This window comes from Geotrypetes seraphini, chromosome 4, assembly GCF_902459505.1.
Source record: "Geotrypetes seraphini chromosome 4, aGeoSer1.1, whole genome shotgun sequence".
NCBI classification, from domain to species: Eukaryota; Metazoa; Chordata; class Amphibia; order Gymnophiona; family Dermophiidae; genus Geotrypetes; species Geotrypetes seraphini.
Genome location: NC_047087.1, coordinates 247,951,742 through 247,967,061, shown reverse-complemented (window position 1 = coordinate 247,967,061; position 15,320 = coordinate 247,951,742). Strand labels below are relative to the sequence as shown.

The 15,320-nt window shown below is 39.4% G+C and overlaps 1 protein-coding gene across 2 annotated transcripts in view; it reads left to right on the top strand.

Moving 5' to 3' along the window:
- Window positions 1-15,320, top strand: part of BICC1 (BicC family RNA binding protein 1) — a 276,580-nt gene that overhangs the window by 248,277 nt on the left and 12,983 nt on the right. For both annotated transcript variants that reach the window (XM_033941758.1, XM_033941759.1), the window contains exons 16-18: window positions 883-922; window positions 2,895-3,049; window positions 10,742-10,898. In XM_033941758.1, coding sequence (XP_033797649.1) covers window positions 883-922; window positions 2,895-3,049; window positions 10,742-10,898 — 352 coding nt within the window. The remainder of the gene's footprint in view (window positions 1-882; window positions 923-2,894; window positions 3,050-10,741; window positions 10,899-15,320) is intronic.

Here is a 15,320-nt window from a genome sequence, read left to right as displayed (position 1 = left end):
AGGTCAGACTCACCGGTGTGTAGTTACCCGAATCCCCCCTTGAATCTTTCTTGAAGATCGGCGTAACATTCACCACCTTCCAGTCTTCTGGAATCTTTCCCGATTTTATCGACAGATTGCTATTAGTTGAAGCAGTTCAGCTATGGTCCCTTTCAGTTAATAGACAGTCCCTGGACAGTCCCTGCTCGGAAGAACTTACCATCTAACTTGGACAGATACGACATATAGGGTTGGGGATGCAGACACCAAGGTGAGAGGAGTTAGGAGTTGAAAGCACTTCAACACTGCCAGAAAAGGAGTCTGCTGACATGGATGTTGAAATCGTCAAAGATGAGAGAAGAGGAAGGGGGCTCAAGAAAGAAGGAGAGCCAGGAGTCAAAGTTGCTGAGGAAGGAAGAGTGGGACATATTGGGGGGTCGGTTTATGACTGCTACTTGGAGAGGTAGGGAACGAATAGACAGACGGAATGGACTTCAAAAGAGGGAGATCATTGAGATTGAGGTGGAGGAGGTTGAAATCTACAGGAGGGTGAGGAACCTGGCTGATATTGACCTTCCCGAATCTCTCCCCAAGCCACTGAACCTTTTAACATCACATCACTCACTCACTCTTTAAACCCATTGCTTCCTCTTCCCTCTTATCCACTACCCTATATAAATTTATTCAGATAAAATGCTTGCAATTTAATGTATTGCCCTAATAAGTTTGAATGACGTTTTTAATAAATTTTGTTTCAGTGGGTTACTTTTGTATTATGTGGGACTTGGCATTGTTTCACCCTTGGCAAGTTCATGGAGCACATTCAGAGCCTTTAGTTTTGAAAAGAACTCAGTACTGGAGTGACAATGCAGCAATTGAGTTATCTTCTATTCTTATTTTTAGGCATTTGACTATGAACAGAAGAAGTTGTTAGCAACCAAAGGTATGTAGTTTAAGTATGACTTGAATAATAATTAAGTATATTAGAAAAGGGTAAGCCAGTGTTCTTCTTTTTTTATATATATATATAAATGAATACAGATACCTGCTAGTAAACTGGTTTAGAATATTAATATATGTATTCCCTACTTATAGAGATGCTAGTGTGAGATATTTGGTCGCTTTATTCAGACAACTTATCACATTACACTGTATCTAGCATATGTATCATCATGTGCAGGAACACATGCTGGTCACTAGTGTATGACTTTGCCATATATATTTTTTATATAATAAGAAACAGTGGACATAAACTGTGTATACAGTCCATCTTGAAGTTAGAAGAAACATAGAAATATGATGGCAGATAAAAGCCAAATGGCACATCCTGTCTGCCCCTCCACAGCATCCAGTATCTCCTCTTTTCCTATGCTCTCATTCTAATAGATATGATGACCCTTTTATTAAAAACCTAGTACTTCATTTTTCTGTGGAAAAAGTTGTGCTTTATTCAATGCTAGCAAGTGACCTCCATGGTTACAATGTGCTAATGCAATAGAGTAGACAAGCTAGATGGTGTGAATAACATGAAGAAAGTCCTGGCGAAGCTTGAAGAATGGTCTGAAATTTGGCAGCTAGAATTTAATGCTAAGAAATGCAAGGTCATTCATTTGGACTGCAAAAACCAGAGGGAACGGTGCAGTTTAGGGGTTGAAGAACTTATGTGCACGACGGAAGAGCGGGACTTGGGAGTGATTGTATGTGATGATCTTAAGGTAGCCAAACAGGTTGAAAAGGTGACGGCGAAAGCTAGAAGGATGCTAGGTTGCATAGGGAAAGGTATGGCTAGTATGAAAAAGGAAGTATTTATGCCACTGTATAAGACTCTGGTGAGACCTCATTTAGAATATTGTGTACAATTCTGGAGACCACACCTTCAAAAAGATATAAAAAGGATGGAGTCTGTTCAGAGGAAGGCTACTAAAATGGTATGTGGTTTTCGTGATAAGGCGTATAGGGACAGACTTAAAGATCTCAATCTGTATACTTTGGAGGAAGGCCAAAGGGGAGATATGATAGAGATGTTTAAATTAATTACTCCAAAAATGTTATTAGCCAAGTGGTGGAACTACCCATTGAAAAACCATTTAAGTAAAGTGGAGAAAAAGCCTCAACTCAATTTCATATGCAGACGGCAACCAAATGAGTTTTTCAGCCGTTCTTAATCTGTATCATGGGCAAAAAACTCCACTACTTCTCAAAATGTAGTCTTTCAAAATGGGGACATATTTCACCACTCTGCACATGGAACAGGAGAAAGAACCTTAAGGAAGGTTTCACTTATCTTCACAGCTGTTGTTAAAAACCAGGATCGCGATCCAAAAACTCAATTTGGCCTTTATCTGCCGTCATGTTTCTATGTTTCTATAACCTCAGGGGCCATAGGAATAAAAGAGCCTTGTACCCGAGTAAATGACTTTACCATATGTTTATGTATCAAGTATTTACATCTAGGTTGTTAACTCCCCCCTCCCTTTTTATGAAGCTGCATTATTGAATGCCTATGAGCATCGAAGCTTGTACCACCGTGGCCTGCAATAAAACCCCTTACGGTGCTTCATAAAAGGGGGGAAGGGGGGGTTAGTTTCTGTTTTGTTTTTCTTGCTCTCATTTGGTTTTGATCCATAATGCCTTTATGATATTAACAACATTTAAAATTATAGATAGCCCTCTGTTATTTCTGTGATTTTTAATTGTAGAAATACCTCCCATCGCTATTATGTGAGGAAACAATGACAGATGAAACAAATGCATCCCAATTTGACTATTGTTTTTTGTTTTTAAAGAAATAAAAAGTGGTTGATTTGATAGATGCATTTATTTTTTTTTTTTAATCTGATTAATGTAATCAGTTCAGAAAAAAATCTGCCTGTGAATGAACAAAAATTGTGTTAAAATGTATTTTGGTTTTGAAGCTATGTTAAAAAAGCCAGTAGTAACAGAAGTCAGAACACCAACAAATACTTGGAGTGGTCTTGGATTCTCCAAATCTATGCCAGCAGAAACAATTAAGGAGTTGAGAAGAGCAAACCATGTGCCTTATAAGCCATCAATGTCAACAACTTATGAGGTAATTTTTAGAATTTCATGTACAAATCAGTATCGAGCCAAATAGCTGTACCCTGATGCCAGATATATATTTTTTTTTTAATAAGAAATTTCATTTGGCACATTAGAATCGCAGAGTATGTCTTTTTTTTCTTCTAGTTTTATTAACTTCATTTAAGCCTTTTCAAGTCTTATAGCCAGGTCTCAATTGTGATAAATAGTGAAATGGAGAATATTTTTAAAAACTATTTGTAAACTAAGCTTGGGAATGTTTTTCTTAGTGTGGGAGTTGGTGGTTTTTTTTGTGTGTGTATATTTTTAAATGGATATCAAAGGGAATTTTTTTTTTAAGAAAATGTGTAAGTGCATCTAAATAATCCAAAGCAAAATAATCACACCATCTATAAAAACACATTCCCCTCCTTATCAATTGACTCCTTTTCTTGATGTCTTTAGCCCTTCTGTTCTGTCAAAGTCTAGGGTAGGCACCGCTGTCCTTCTGTTTCTCTAGCTCTGACCCTCCTGCATAGAAGAAGGGAACTGCTATGGGCATTTGACATTATCTATGTCACTGCTAGCATGTGACAAAACAATTTCACATTTCATCACTGTTAAGCTTGATTTGGTCTAAATATACTGCTGTGTGCTTTATCAGGCTAAGACCCGCTGCCATAGGGCAAGATGCATTTGGACTGCAAAAACCCGAAGGAATAGTATAGTTTAGGGAGTGAAGAACTTATGTGCATGACAGAAGAGTGAAACTTGGGTGTGATTGTATGTGATGATCTTAAGAAGGCCAAACAGGTTGAAAAGGCGATGGCGAAAGCTAGAAGAATGCAAGGGTGCACAATAGTACTACCTGATTTGCCAATTTTTTTTTTTTTTTTTTAAATGGGGTCACTGATTCGTTCAGGTCTCCTAAAGCAGGAGCGCAGCGCTACCTCTTGCTGGCTGCCAATGCCGCTGTTGCTCCTGCTATAGGGTGGGGGAGGGGGAGGGTCGATCGGGAAGTGCTGCACTGTATAGGCTCTCTTTGTACTGTTCTCTGGCTTCCCCCTGGCCTCCCTGTCTCACCTTCAGCTAATTAGGGCAGCCTGCATAGGATTGCCGGTGCTGTAGTGATCCTAGCAGGCTGCCGTCGTCTTCCCTCTGCTGCAATCCCGCCCCTACATCACCAGCGATCTTATGCAGGCTGCCCTAATTAGCTGAAGGTTATACCGGGAGGCTTGCGGTAGAAGCCGGAGGTCGCTACAAAGAAGGGGGGAGCATTCAGGCTTTCGGGGGGGGGGGGGGGGTAAGGCCCTGGTGTAGAGAAGTACAGGAGGGAGGGAAGATGGGGTCCAAAGAGACATGCATATGCTGGGCTTGGGGGGGGGAGTGGAATGGAGAGAAATAATGGGTTTGAAAACAAAGGAGAAAGAGAGAGATGGTAGACAATGGGATTTAGAGACAGAAGGAACAGAAAAGGACAGAAGTTGGACACATGGGACGGTGTAGAGGGGTATGTGGGGATAGAGATACTGGATAGGAGGGTAGTTGGGAAGAGAAAGGGAAAGATGGTGAACCCTGGGGTGGTGGGGAAGGAGGGTGAGATGTTGGATGAAAGGGTAGTTGAGAAAAGGAGAGATGTTGGATCTGGGGATGGTGGGGGTCCATCGCTGCAGCTGTGGGGATGGAGACAAAAAAAAGGAAAAATGCCAGAACTCTGGGGGAGGGAAGGGAAATGGAAGGGGAGGACAGAGATGGATGGTTAGCACAAAGAAAGAAGAAAATGACAAATGGGCAGGAGATCCTGGCAAACGAGTTATCAGAAGACATTTGTCACAGAGCCTGGAACCAACATGATTTGAATAATGACCAGACAACAAAAGATAGAAAAAATAATTTTATTTTCTGTTTTGTGATTACAATATGTCAGATTTGTATTCTCTGAGAAATATTTGATATGCTCATGTATGTAATTTACTGTTGGTACAGCGTCTTCTTGCTGTGAACCGCCTTGAACTGATGGTTTGGCGGTATATAAGAATAAATTATTATCATCATCCTACCAGAGCTGGTATTAGAATGCGAACGTGAGCTAGGATTTAACAGAGAAAGGAAAAGTCTTTTTTGTTTATTTATTTTGTTTACACCAGAGCGCCAGTGTGGGTAGGAGAGGGCAAAGGGGGTGGAGTGGGTGAAGAGGCTATAAAATAAACCCACCAGGATGTTTGGAAAAAAAAAACCCCACCCAATTGGGCAGGAAAATCAAATCAAAAAATTGATTCAATAGGCCGAATTGAAAATTTTTTTTTTTTCCTGAATCAGGCAGCACTAGTACATAGGAAGAGGTATGGGCAGTAGGAAAAAGGAGGTATTGATGCCCCTGTATAAGACTCTGGTGAGACCTCAATTAGAATATTATGTACTATTCTGGAGACCGCACCTTCAAAAAGATATAAAAATGATGAAGTCTGTTCAGAGGAAAGCTACTAAAATAGTGCGTGGTTTTCGTGATAAGGCGTATGGGGACAGACTTAAAGATCTCAATAAGTATACATTAGAGCAGGGGCAGGCAATTCCGGTCCTCAAGAGCCAGAGCCAGGTCAGGTTTTCAGGATCTCCACAATGAATATGTATGAGATGGATTTGCATGCACTACCTCCTTGAGATGCAAATCTATCTCATGCATATTTATTGTGGAGATCCTGAAAACCTGATCTGGCTTCGGCTCTTGAGGACAGGAATTGCCTACCCCTGCATTAGAGGAAAGGCGGGAGAGGGGAGATATGACAGAGACGTTTAAATAAATTACTGCAGCAAAAAAATTGTTGCAAAAATGTTATAAGCCAAGGTGGTGGAACTATCCTTTGAAAAACCATTTAAGTAAAGTGGAGAAATAAACCTCAACTAATTTTATATGCAGATGGCAATCCAATGAGTTTTTTAGCCGTTCTTACTCTGTATCATAGGCAAAAAATACTCCACTATTTCTCTAAATGAAACCTCTCTGAAAGCTAGAAGGGAACCACTAGGGAGGAAGTGCTGCACTGCAATGGTGAAATAGCCATGGAATTTTGATATGCACTGAGGGGGCTCCCCTGGCGGTATCTATTCATGTGAGAATTGATGGGGAGAGTACTCAGGAGCAGCTGTGTGTTCCCTTTGTATGCCCCTGAAACATACAAAGGGAACAGTCCTGGAGTGACTCGGGTGATGGAGAGACCAGCAGTCATTGATGTGGATTTGGGAGATTTTGCAGGGTCTAGATAACTCCCTAAAGGTACTGTCTTCAAAATTTGCTAAAACTTCAGAAGAATCAATTTCAAAGTTAGCGGTTCAATCTCAATTGAAAAACCAACTAACTTCTAAGATCAAGTGGAGACTCGAGAAGCAGAAATGAAACTTTATATTACAGCTCAGATTAAAGAGACAGCTATGTTACAGAGGAGAATTGAATGTCTAGAGAACAAGATAAGAGGGAATAATTAAAAAATTTAAACTTCCCAAAGTCATCCTTAATTTCTCCGACAGATATGGTGAAGTGTTATATGAAATATGTATTGGGATTGTTTTTTCTGACAATTTACCACCTATTACTAGAGCCATTTATTTAACAGCATCATCTTCTGTTGCCTCTGAGTGTAAGAGGGAATAGTGCTCAGGATAGTGTTCCACCAATGGATATGAATGAATCTGACTTGAGTTCCTAGAGAACTCTGCGGAGTTCATTTCTGGAAAAATAACTCTCCTGGAATCTTTTTGCTTTAGAAATTGATTGTAACTCTCTACGGTTCTTGAATCTGTCTATAAATATCTTAATCCATTCAATTGTGATTTCTCACATAGACTATTGTAACTCACTGTATAACGGTATAACAAAAGCAAGAAATCAAAAGGTTACAAATAGTATAGAATACCGTGATTAAAATAATTTTACATACAAAAAAGTGTGGCCACGTTTCTCCCTTAATGATTAAAGCTCATTGGCTTCCAGTGGAGCTCAGAATCACTTACAAAATCTTATTATTAACTTTCAGAACTCGTTCAAGTAACCTCCCTGAATTCATTAATAGACTTCTAATTCCCCACCAAGAACACTTCGTTCAATCTCACAGAACTTGCTGACAGTTCCTTCACTGAGGTGCTCCATCCCTATGGAACTCCTTGCCAAAATATTTAAGAGATGCCTCGAAGTCTAAACCATTTTAAGTCCAAACTTAAAGCTTTCCTCTTTGCTGATGCTTTTGGACTTTTAACAGTCCTCCTAAGGACTAAATAATATCTATTTGTACCGTCCTTCCTCCCTTCCTAATGTTTTCACCTTTCCCGTACTTTACTTTCAAAATTGTAGTTCCTCCCTTTTTCCTTCTGTTCCAGTTTGTCCTAATTAAGGTGATGTTTGATTTTATTTAGTTAGTTAACATACATAAATTTAGGACTCCTTTTACGAAAGCGCGTTTGTGGGTTTAACACGCATGACTTTTCAACACGTGCTGGCTGATAAACTACCGCCTGCTCAAGAAGAGGCGGTAGCAGCTAGCGCGGCCGGCGGTTTAGCATGCGCTATTACGCGCGTTAAACAGCTAGCACGGCTTTGTAAAAGGAGCCCTTAATGTAATATCTGATTTTATTATTACTTTTTTATTGTTGTTTTATGTAATCCCTTTTTATTGTTGTACACCACCTTGAAGCCTGATTAGGGGGTATATCAAACTTTTTAAATAAACTTGAAAACTTGTATTTGTCTAGATCAGTGGATCCCAACCCTGTCCTGGGGATCCACCATCCAGTCTGGTTTTCAGGATATCCTTAATGAATATGCATGAGAGAAATTTTACATACCTGTCACTTCTATTATATGCAAATCTCTCTCATGCATATTCATTATTCAAAAACCAACGGGACTTATAAAATGTCTTCAATAGCTCTGGTAAATTTACAATAATTCAATACAAAAAGAACTATACCTTTAAACCATTACAAAATGTTTACATTTTATTAAATCATTTTTTATTGCACCATGTACTTTAAAAATCAATTAAATAACATCTTTCATACTATTCATTCAAACCATAATAATACATGTGAAGCCCTCCCAATCTACCCTATTTATCCCAAAACTAAAAAGTCCCCATTAGCAGATCATACGAAATCTTCATCTCTGTGCCAACTTTCACTTCTCTTGTCTTTTCACTCCGTTGTTAGCTCTTCACCATATTACATCAGACGTGATCAAAATAAGCAGTTACACCCAACACAGTTCTGTATTTCACCTTTCAGTGTCTTCAGGGGCTTTAGATTACTGAAGGCTTCACTTCTTCATAACTTATATAATATATAATATCATCATTCAAATATCGCTAAACCAAATAAATTTACAATATAATCAAATTATCAACACTAGATACACTTTATTTTTTATAATTGTTTCCACCATTTTTTCCAGCACTGAAGTCAGGCTTACCAGTCTGTAATTTCCTAGATCTCCCCTGGAACTCTTTTTAAAAATCGGCATAACATTGGCCACCCTCCAATCTTCAGGTACCACAGATGATTTTAGCGACAGGTTACAGATCACTAACAGGTCAGAAATTTTTTAGTTCTTTTAGTATCCTATGATGTATACCATCTGGTCCAGGCAATTTATCACTTTTTAACTTGTCAATTTGGCTTAGTATATCTTCCAGATTCACCAAGATTCCTTCAATTTCTCCACATCATCACCCTTGAAAACCATTTCCAGTTCAGGTAGATCTCTTACATCTTCTTCTGTAAAATCCGAAGCAAAGAATTCATTCAATCTTTCCGCTATGGCCTTATCCTTCCTGAGCGCCCCTTTTGCTTCTTAATCATCCAATAGTCCCAGATTCCTTCACAGGTTTTTTGCTTTTGATGTACCTAAAAAAATTGTTATGAGTTTCTCTTCAGATTCTTTCTTAGCTTTCTTTATCAATGCTTTGCATCTTCTTATTTTCTTCATTCGGATCTTTTTTTCATTCTTTAAAGGATGTTTTTTTGGTTCTAATAGCCTCTGTAACTTAACCTTTTAACCATGCCGGCTCTCATTTGCTCTTCTTTCCACCTTTGCTGATACATGGAATACATTTGGTCTGGGCTTCCACAATGGTATTTTTAAATAACATTCACGCCTAGCCATAAAACCAAGGGTACTTGCCCTGGAGGAGTCTTTTTATATTGAAATTTCCTTGTTGATGTTTTGTGATGCATGGTGGTCATACTTCTTGTTTTTTTGAGCCAAAACAACTTGTGGAATTTTTTATTTCCAGGGAGAATCTTGTAATCACTGTGAATTAGCACCAAATGTAACTGTAACCAACTAAAGGCTCCTTTTACAAAGCCGCGCTAGGGCCTTAATGTGCGGAATAGTGCATGCTAAATTTAGAGCCGGCGGTAGATTTTTGGCTAGCGCACGGTAATCCAGTGCGTGCATTATAAACGCTAGCGCACCTTTGTAAAAGGAGCCTTAAGTCTTTTGTTACTGCTCTGTTTGTGGTTTTATATTTTTTTGTAGAATGTTCCTGTAATTTGAAAATTTGTCAAAAAAAAGTTATGAGCGGTTACTTTGGGATATAACAGCATAAATTCTTTGAATTTAAAATTCCACCTGCACCTTCAAGACTTTTAAGTTTTGGCAAGACAATTTGATGTATGAGAGGTCACATAATCAAAGTTATCTAAGTACTTATGCACTGACCACAGATACAGCAAGCCTAAAAGGTCCTTTTATCAAGCCACGCTAGCGGGGTTAGCGCATCGAACATTTCATCACGCGCTAACCTCCTGCGGCCGGCTAAAAAACTAATGCCTGCTCAATGCAGGTGTTAGTGGCTAGCGCGGCAGGCGGTTTAACGCACGGTATTAAGCGCATTAAACCCCTTCCGCTTGATAAAAGGACCCCTAAGATTTTTGGATGAAAATATCCTTATTCTTAACCTGCACAGACATAGCTGCGTTAATCACTGAATATCTAGTTGAAATTACAGTACGTCTATAAGTGTTAAACTTAACTAGATAAAAGTACAATGCCATTGAATATTGCCTGCCATTTTTATTTAAATAGTATATCAAATTATGAACTGGTTTTCAAAGGAATACATTGGTGATGTAAGATATGTGAATGTCTTACTATTTTTGTCCTTCTCAGAACTATCATCTAAAGCAGTAGTTCCCAAACCCCCAGCCAGTCGGGTTTTCAATATATCCCTAATGAATATGCATGAGAGAGATTTGCATACCTGTCGCATCCATTATATGCAAATCTCTCTCATGCATATTCATTAGGGATATCTTGACAACCCGATTGGCTGGGGGTCCCCCAGGACAGGGTTTGGGAACCACTGATCTAAAGCAATATGATTAAGTCCCATTTGTTACTGAGAAAAATGCAGAGCGAGCTGATCAGAGGAAAACAGCAACACAAAGAATTGTGGAACTGCAATAATGTAGAAGGCCACATCACAGAAAGCCTCATTTTGTGTTGACGCTTTGGCTTTACGATTGCGGAATTTGTACAGGAAGATTTGCAATGTTTTATTATTATGTTGATCCCTGACGCAGGCACTTGCCAAAACATCGGCTATGGCTGGTCTTTGAATACATTTGCTTCCCTTGAACTCTTGTTCCACCTTGTTTCATCTGTAGTTACTTACCTACACTATTACTGTTCTACTGAGCAATATGCAACATTATTTTTGTTTTTGACTTGCAGGGTTCATTATCTCTCTCACGATCCAATAGTCGAGAGCACTTAGGAAATAACTGCGAGTCTGATAACTGGAGGGACCACCATAATGGTTTAGGCTCTACAGCTCACAGTGAATACCCATCATCCATTGGAAGCCCTAAACAAAAACAAAACAAATCAAGTAAGCAAAACATTTTTCTTTTTTTTTGAAAATCATTTTTATTAAGGAGTCAACAAGAGAGACAAGCGAGTTGTTTTGAAAAACTTTTCGCAAGAAAATATGAATGGCCTTACTGGACAGTCCAGCTGACAAGTACCTGGCAAGATCCCAAAAAGTCTATAGTTTCCATGCTATTTACTGCATAGGGATAAGCATTGTTTTGGGTTTTTTTTTCAGGTCTACGTTAATGGTTTCTGGACTTTTTTTCTCCAGGAACTGCTACTGTTTTTACAACATCCAGTGAGTTCCAGAATCTGTCTAGGTCAGGCATGGGTAACTCCGGTCCTCGAGGGCCAGAATCCAATCGGGTTTTCAGGATTTCCTCAATGAATATGCATGAGATCTATTTGTATGCACTACCTTCAATGTATATTCATTGGGGAAATCCTGAAAACCTGATTGGATTCTGGCCCTCGGGGACTGGAGTTGCCCATGTCTGGTCTAGGCACTGAATTTAAAAAAAAAAAAATTCTGATTGTTTTAAATGTACTCCTTTGTAACTTAATGCTGTATCTCCTAGACTTTGTGCTTTTTAGAATAAACCATTTACGGTTGCCCTTTCTACTCTAGTTGGGATTTTATCTCGCCTCAGTTGTTTCTTCTCCATACTGAAAAGCCCTAACCTCTTTAGCCTTTCCTTATGCGAGAGCTGTTCCCAATACCTTTATCATTTTGGTTGCCCTTCTCTTCCTTTTCTAATTTCATTGCTTCTGTTTTGAGATGCAACACTCAGAATTGCACACAGTACTTGGTGTAGTCTCACTATGAAGCAATGCAGAGACTTTATGATGTTCTTTGTGTTATTCTCTATGACCCATTCTTGATAATGCCTAATATTTAGTGTATTGTCCACTGGTGACTCCCTATGTGGAACTTTAATTAGAGTTATTCTAATAATAATAATAGCTTTATTTATATCCCGTTATACCTTTCAGTTCATTCTTCCATATGTGCATCACTTTTCACCCATCCATATTACATTTTATCTGGTTCTCCTGTAATTTCTCAGTCTGCATATGATTTAAAAACTTTGAATAATTGTGTCATCTGCAAATTTGATCACTCATTTCCATTTCCAGATCATTTATAAATGTAAAAAAAAAAAAAAGCACTGGTCCCAGTGGACATTTCCCTTTTATCCACTGGCTTTTTCATTTCCTCAGGAGTTTGAGTGATTATGCCAAGCACTTTATGAAAATTCAGCTACATTATATCAACTGCCCCCTCCTCCCCCCCAACACACATACACATGTTTACAGTTTCAAAATAAGTATAGCAGCTAAATTCATGTTGACTCTGTCCCATTACCATTAATCTTGTTCGTTCTACCATTTTGCACAGCACTGATGTAAGATTCAAATGTCTGTAGTTTCCTGGATCACTCTTGGAGCCCTTTTTTTTAACTGATATTAACGTAGGCCACCCTTCAATCTTCAGATACCATAGATGGTAGAAATTCACGGAGTAGCAATTTGTTATTGCCTGAAAACTCAGCATATCATTTACCCCCCTTTTACAAAACCACAAAAGTGGTGTTTAGCGCAGGCTGGCACACTGAATGCTCTGCACTGCTCCTGAAGCTCATACGAACTCTGTGAGTGTTAGGAGCAGCGCAGAGCATTCAGCATGCCGGCCTGCCCTAAAAACCGCTTTCATAGTTTTGTGAAAGTGGAGGTAATAGTCATGCAGAAACTGAGAATCCTGAGCATAGGGCCTATACAGTAGCTTTAGAGTCTTTCCTTGCATCCTTCCCTTTCTTTTCTTAAAGTGTACTCTGTATTTTTTTCTTTTCATTGAAATGGGAAAATTTATTTTTGTAACTGGATCCTTTTCAGTAGCAGCTACACCTACCACCTCTGACCTTTTGCATTTCAATTTGTGGATAATTTTATACTCCAGGGACAGCATTGTGAGTTTTGTTCCCAAAGACTTATTGATTTTATTTCACATGCAGGCAATGTGTGTTTTTGTTCAACCAATAGGTGTTTTGCTACATCAGTTTGATAACATGTAGTTTAAATTATCCATTAACGCCTCCTCATATTTAAAAAGTGTCAATAGCAATTATGTTTTCTAATATTCTATTGATCCAGCATTATTCTGAGGTGAAGGTTCTGTTCCTGACCCCTGAAAATCTTAAGTGGTTTGTTTTTGGTTTGTAAATGGTTCAGAATCCATAAAAGTATTCTTTTAATGAATCACTTCTGGGAATGGTGGAGAGCTTACCTTGTGGCTAATGAACAGAATGGCATCACACAGGTAAGTATCAAAAGAATGAACTTAAATTTATTTGTCATCCAGTCAGGGCCAAAAGAATACAAGAAAAGCAAAAGTGCAAAAATAATAGCAACAATAACTGGCAGCCCAATAATGCTACATTCATCAGCCTGGTCTGATTAATACTCAAAAGTGTTCACCTTATGTCCCAGGTAAGTCTTGCTTCATTGTGACAGCAATAGAACAAAACTCAATTCAAGCTTCAGTAGTCTTCAACGCAAACAGAAAAAAACCTCATCACATTGCAATGTTATAGATCTTCCCTTCTCTTCAGAGTTCAAGAGCAGAAGGTTGGCGGATTTGCCAAAGTGGCTCCTTGTCAGGACAAAGAGCAAAATTAACCCTCAAATCCCACCTCATAGATGTTGGGCAGATCCTGCCCCAACCTTCAGGGTTTTCCAGCTCTAAGAAGGACACTGCTAGGGTTGCCTCACTGCAGCCAAGCCTCAGCTTGCAGTGGCCATCTTGATTTAAAAAAAAATCAACTTCCAAACAAGCAGAATAAATTACTAGCACGCTTCCTTCATCAGCAAACACAGTCAATTCACTTCTTCAGTAGTGACTTTCTCCAAAACATAACAGCAGTTAAATCATTGTCCCAGCAGCCAAACAGCCAAAACCCAAAAAGTCCAGAAAAGAAAACTTTTCAAAAACAAGCACACAATCCAATTAGCTTACTTCCCTTGCTTCAGGAAGCACAAACTCTGGCAAAGTTCCTCATAGGAGGCTGTTGAACAAACTTGAAGGGCTGAAGTTAGGACCCAAAGTGGTGAACTAGGTCAGAAACTGGCTGTCGGACAGACATCAAAGGGTGATGGTTAATGGAAGTCGTTCGAAGGAAGGAAAGGTGAGTAGTGGAGTCCCTCAGGGATCAGTGCTGGGGCCAATCCTGTTCAATATGTTTGTGAGTGACATTGCTGAAGGGATAGAAGGAAAAGTGTGCCTTTTTGCAGATGATACCAAGATTTGTAACAGAGTAGACACCGAAGAGGGAGTGGAAAAGATGAAAGAGGATCTGCAAAAGTTAGAGGAATGGTCTAATGTCTGGCAACTAAAATTCAATGCAAAGAAATGCAGAGTAATGCATTTGGGGATTAATAATAGGAAGGAACCGTATATGCTGGGAGGAGAGAAGCTGATATGCACGGACGGGGAGAGGGACCTTGGGGTGATAGTGTCCGAAGATCTAAAGGTAAAAAAACAGTGTGACAAGGCAGTGGCTGCTGCCAGAAGGATGCTGGGCTGTATAAAGAGAGGAGTAGTCAGTAGAAGGAAGAAGGTGTTGATGCCCCTGTACAGGTCATTGGTAAGGCCCCACTTGGAATATTGTGTTCAATTTTGGAGACCGTATCTGGCGAAGGACGTAAGAAGACTTGAGGCGGTCCAGAGGAGGGCGACGAAAATGATAGGAGGCTTGCGCCAGAAGACGTATGAGGAGAGACTGGAAGCCCTGAATATGTATACCCTAGAGGAAAGGAGAGACAGGGGAGATATGATTCAGATGTTCAAATACTTGAAGGGTATTATCGTAGAACAAAATCTTTTTCAGAGAAAGGAAAATGGTAAAACCAGAGGACATAATTTGAGGTTGAGGGGTGGTAGATTCAAGAACAATGTTAGGAAGTTCTACTTTACGGAGAGGGTGGTGGATGCCTGGAATGCGCTCCCGAGAGAGGTGGTGGAGAGTAAAACTGTGACTGAGTTCAAAGAAGCGTGGGATGAACACAAAGAGTCTAGAATCAAAAAATAAGATTAAATATTGAACTAAGGCCAGTACTGGGCAGACTTGAACGGTTTGTGTCTGTATATGGCAGTTTGGTGGAGGATGGGCTGGTGAGGGCTTCAATGGCTGGGAGGGTATAGATAGGCTGGAGTAAGTCTTAACAGAGATTTCGGCAGTTGGAACCCAAGCACAGTACCGGGTAAAGCTTTGGATTCTTGCCCAGAAATAGCTAAGAAGAAAAAAAATTAAAAAATTTAAATTGAATCAGGTTGGGCAGACTAGATGGACCATTCGGGTCTTTATCTGCCGTCATCTACTATGTTACTATGTTACTATGTTAAAGCACTCCAGTCCATCTCCTCAGGTTCCTGGACTGCTTCTTC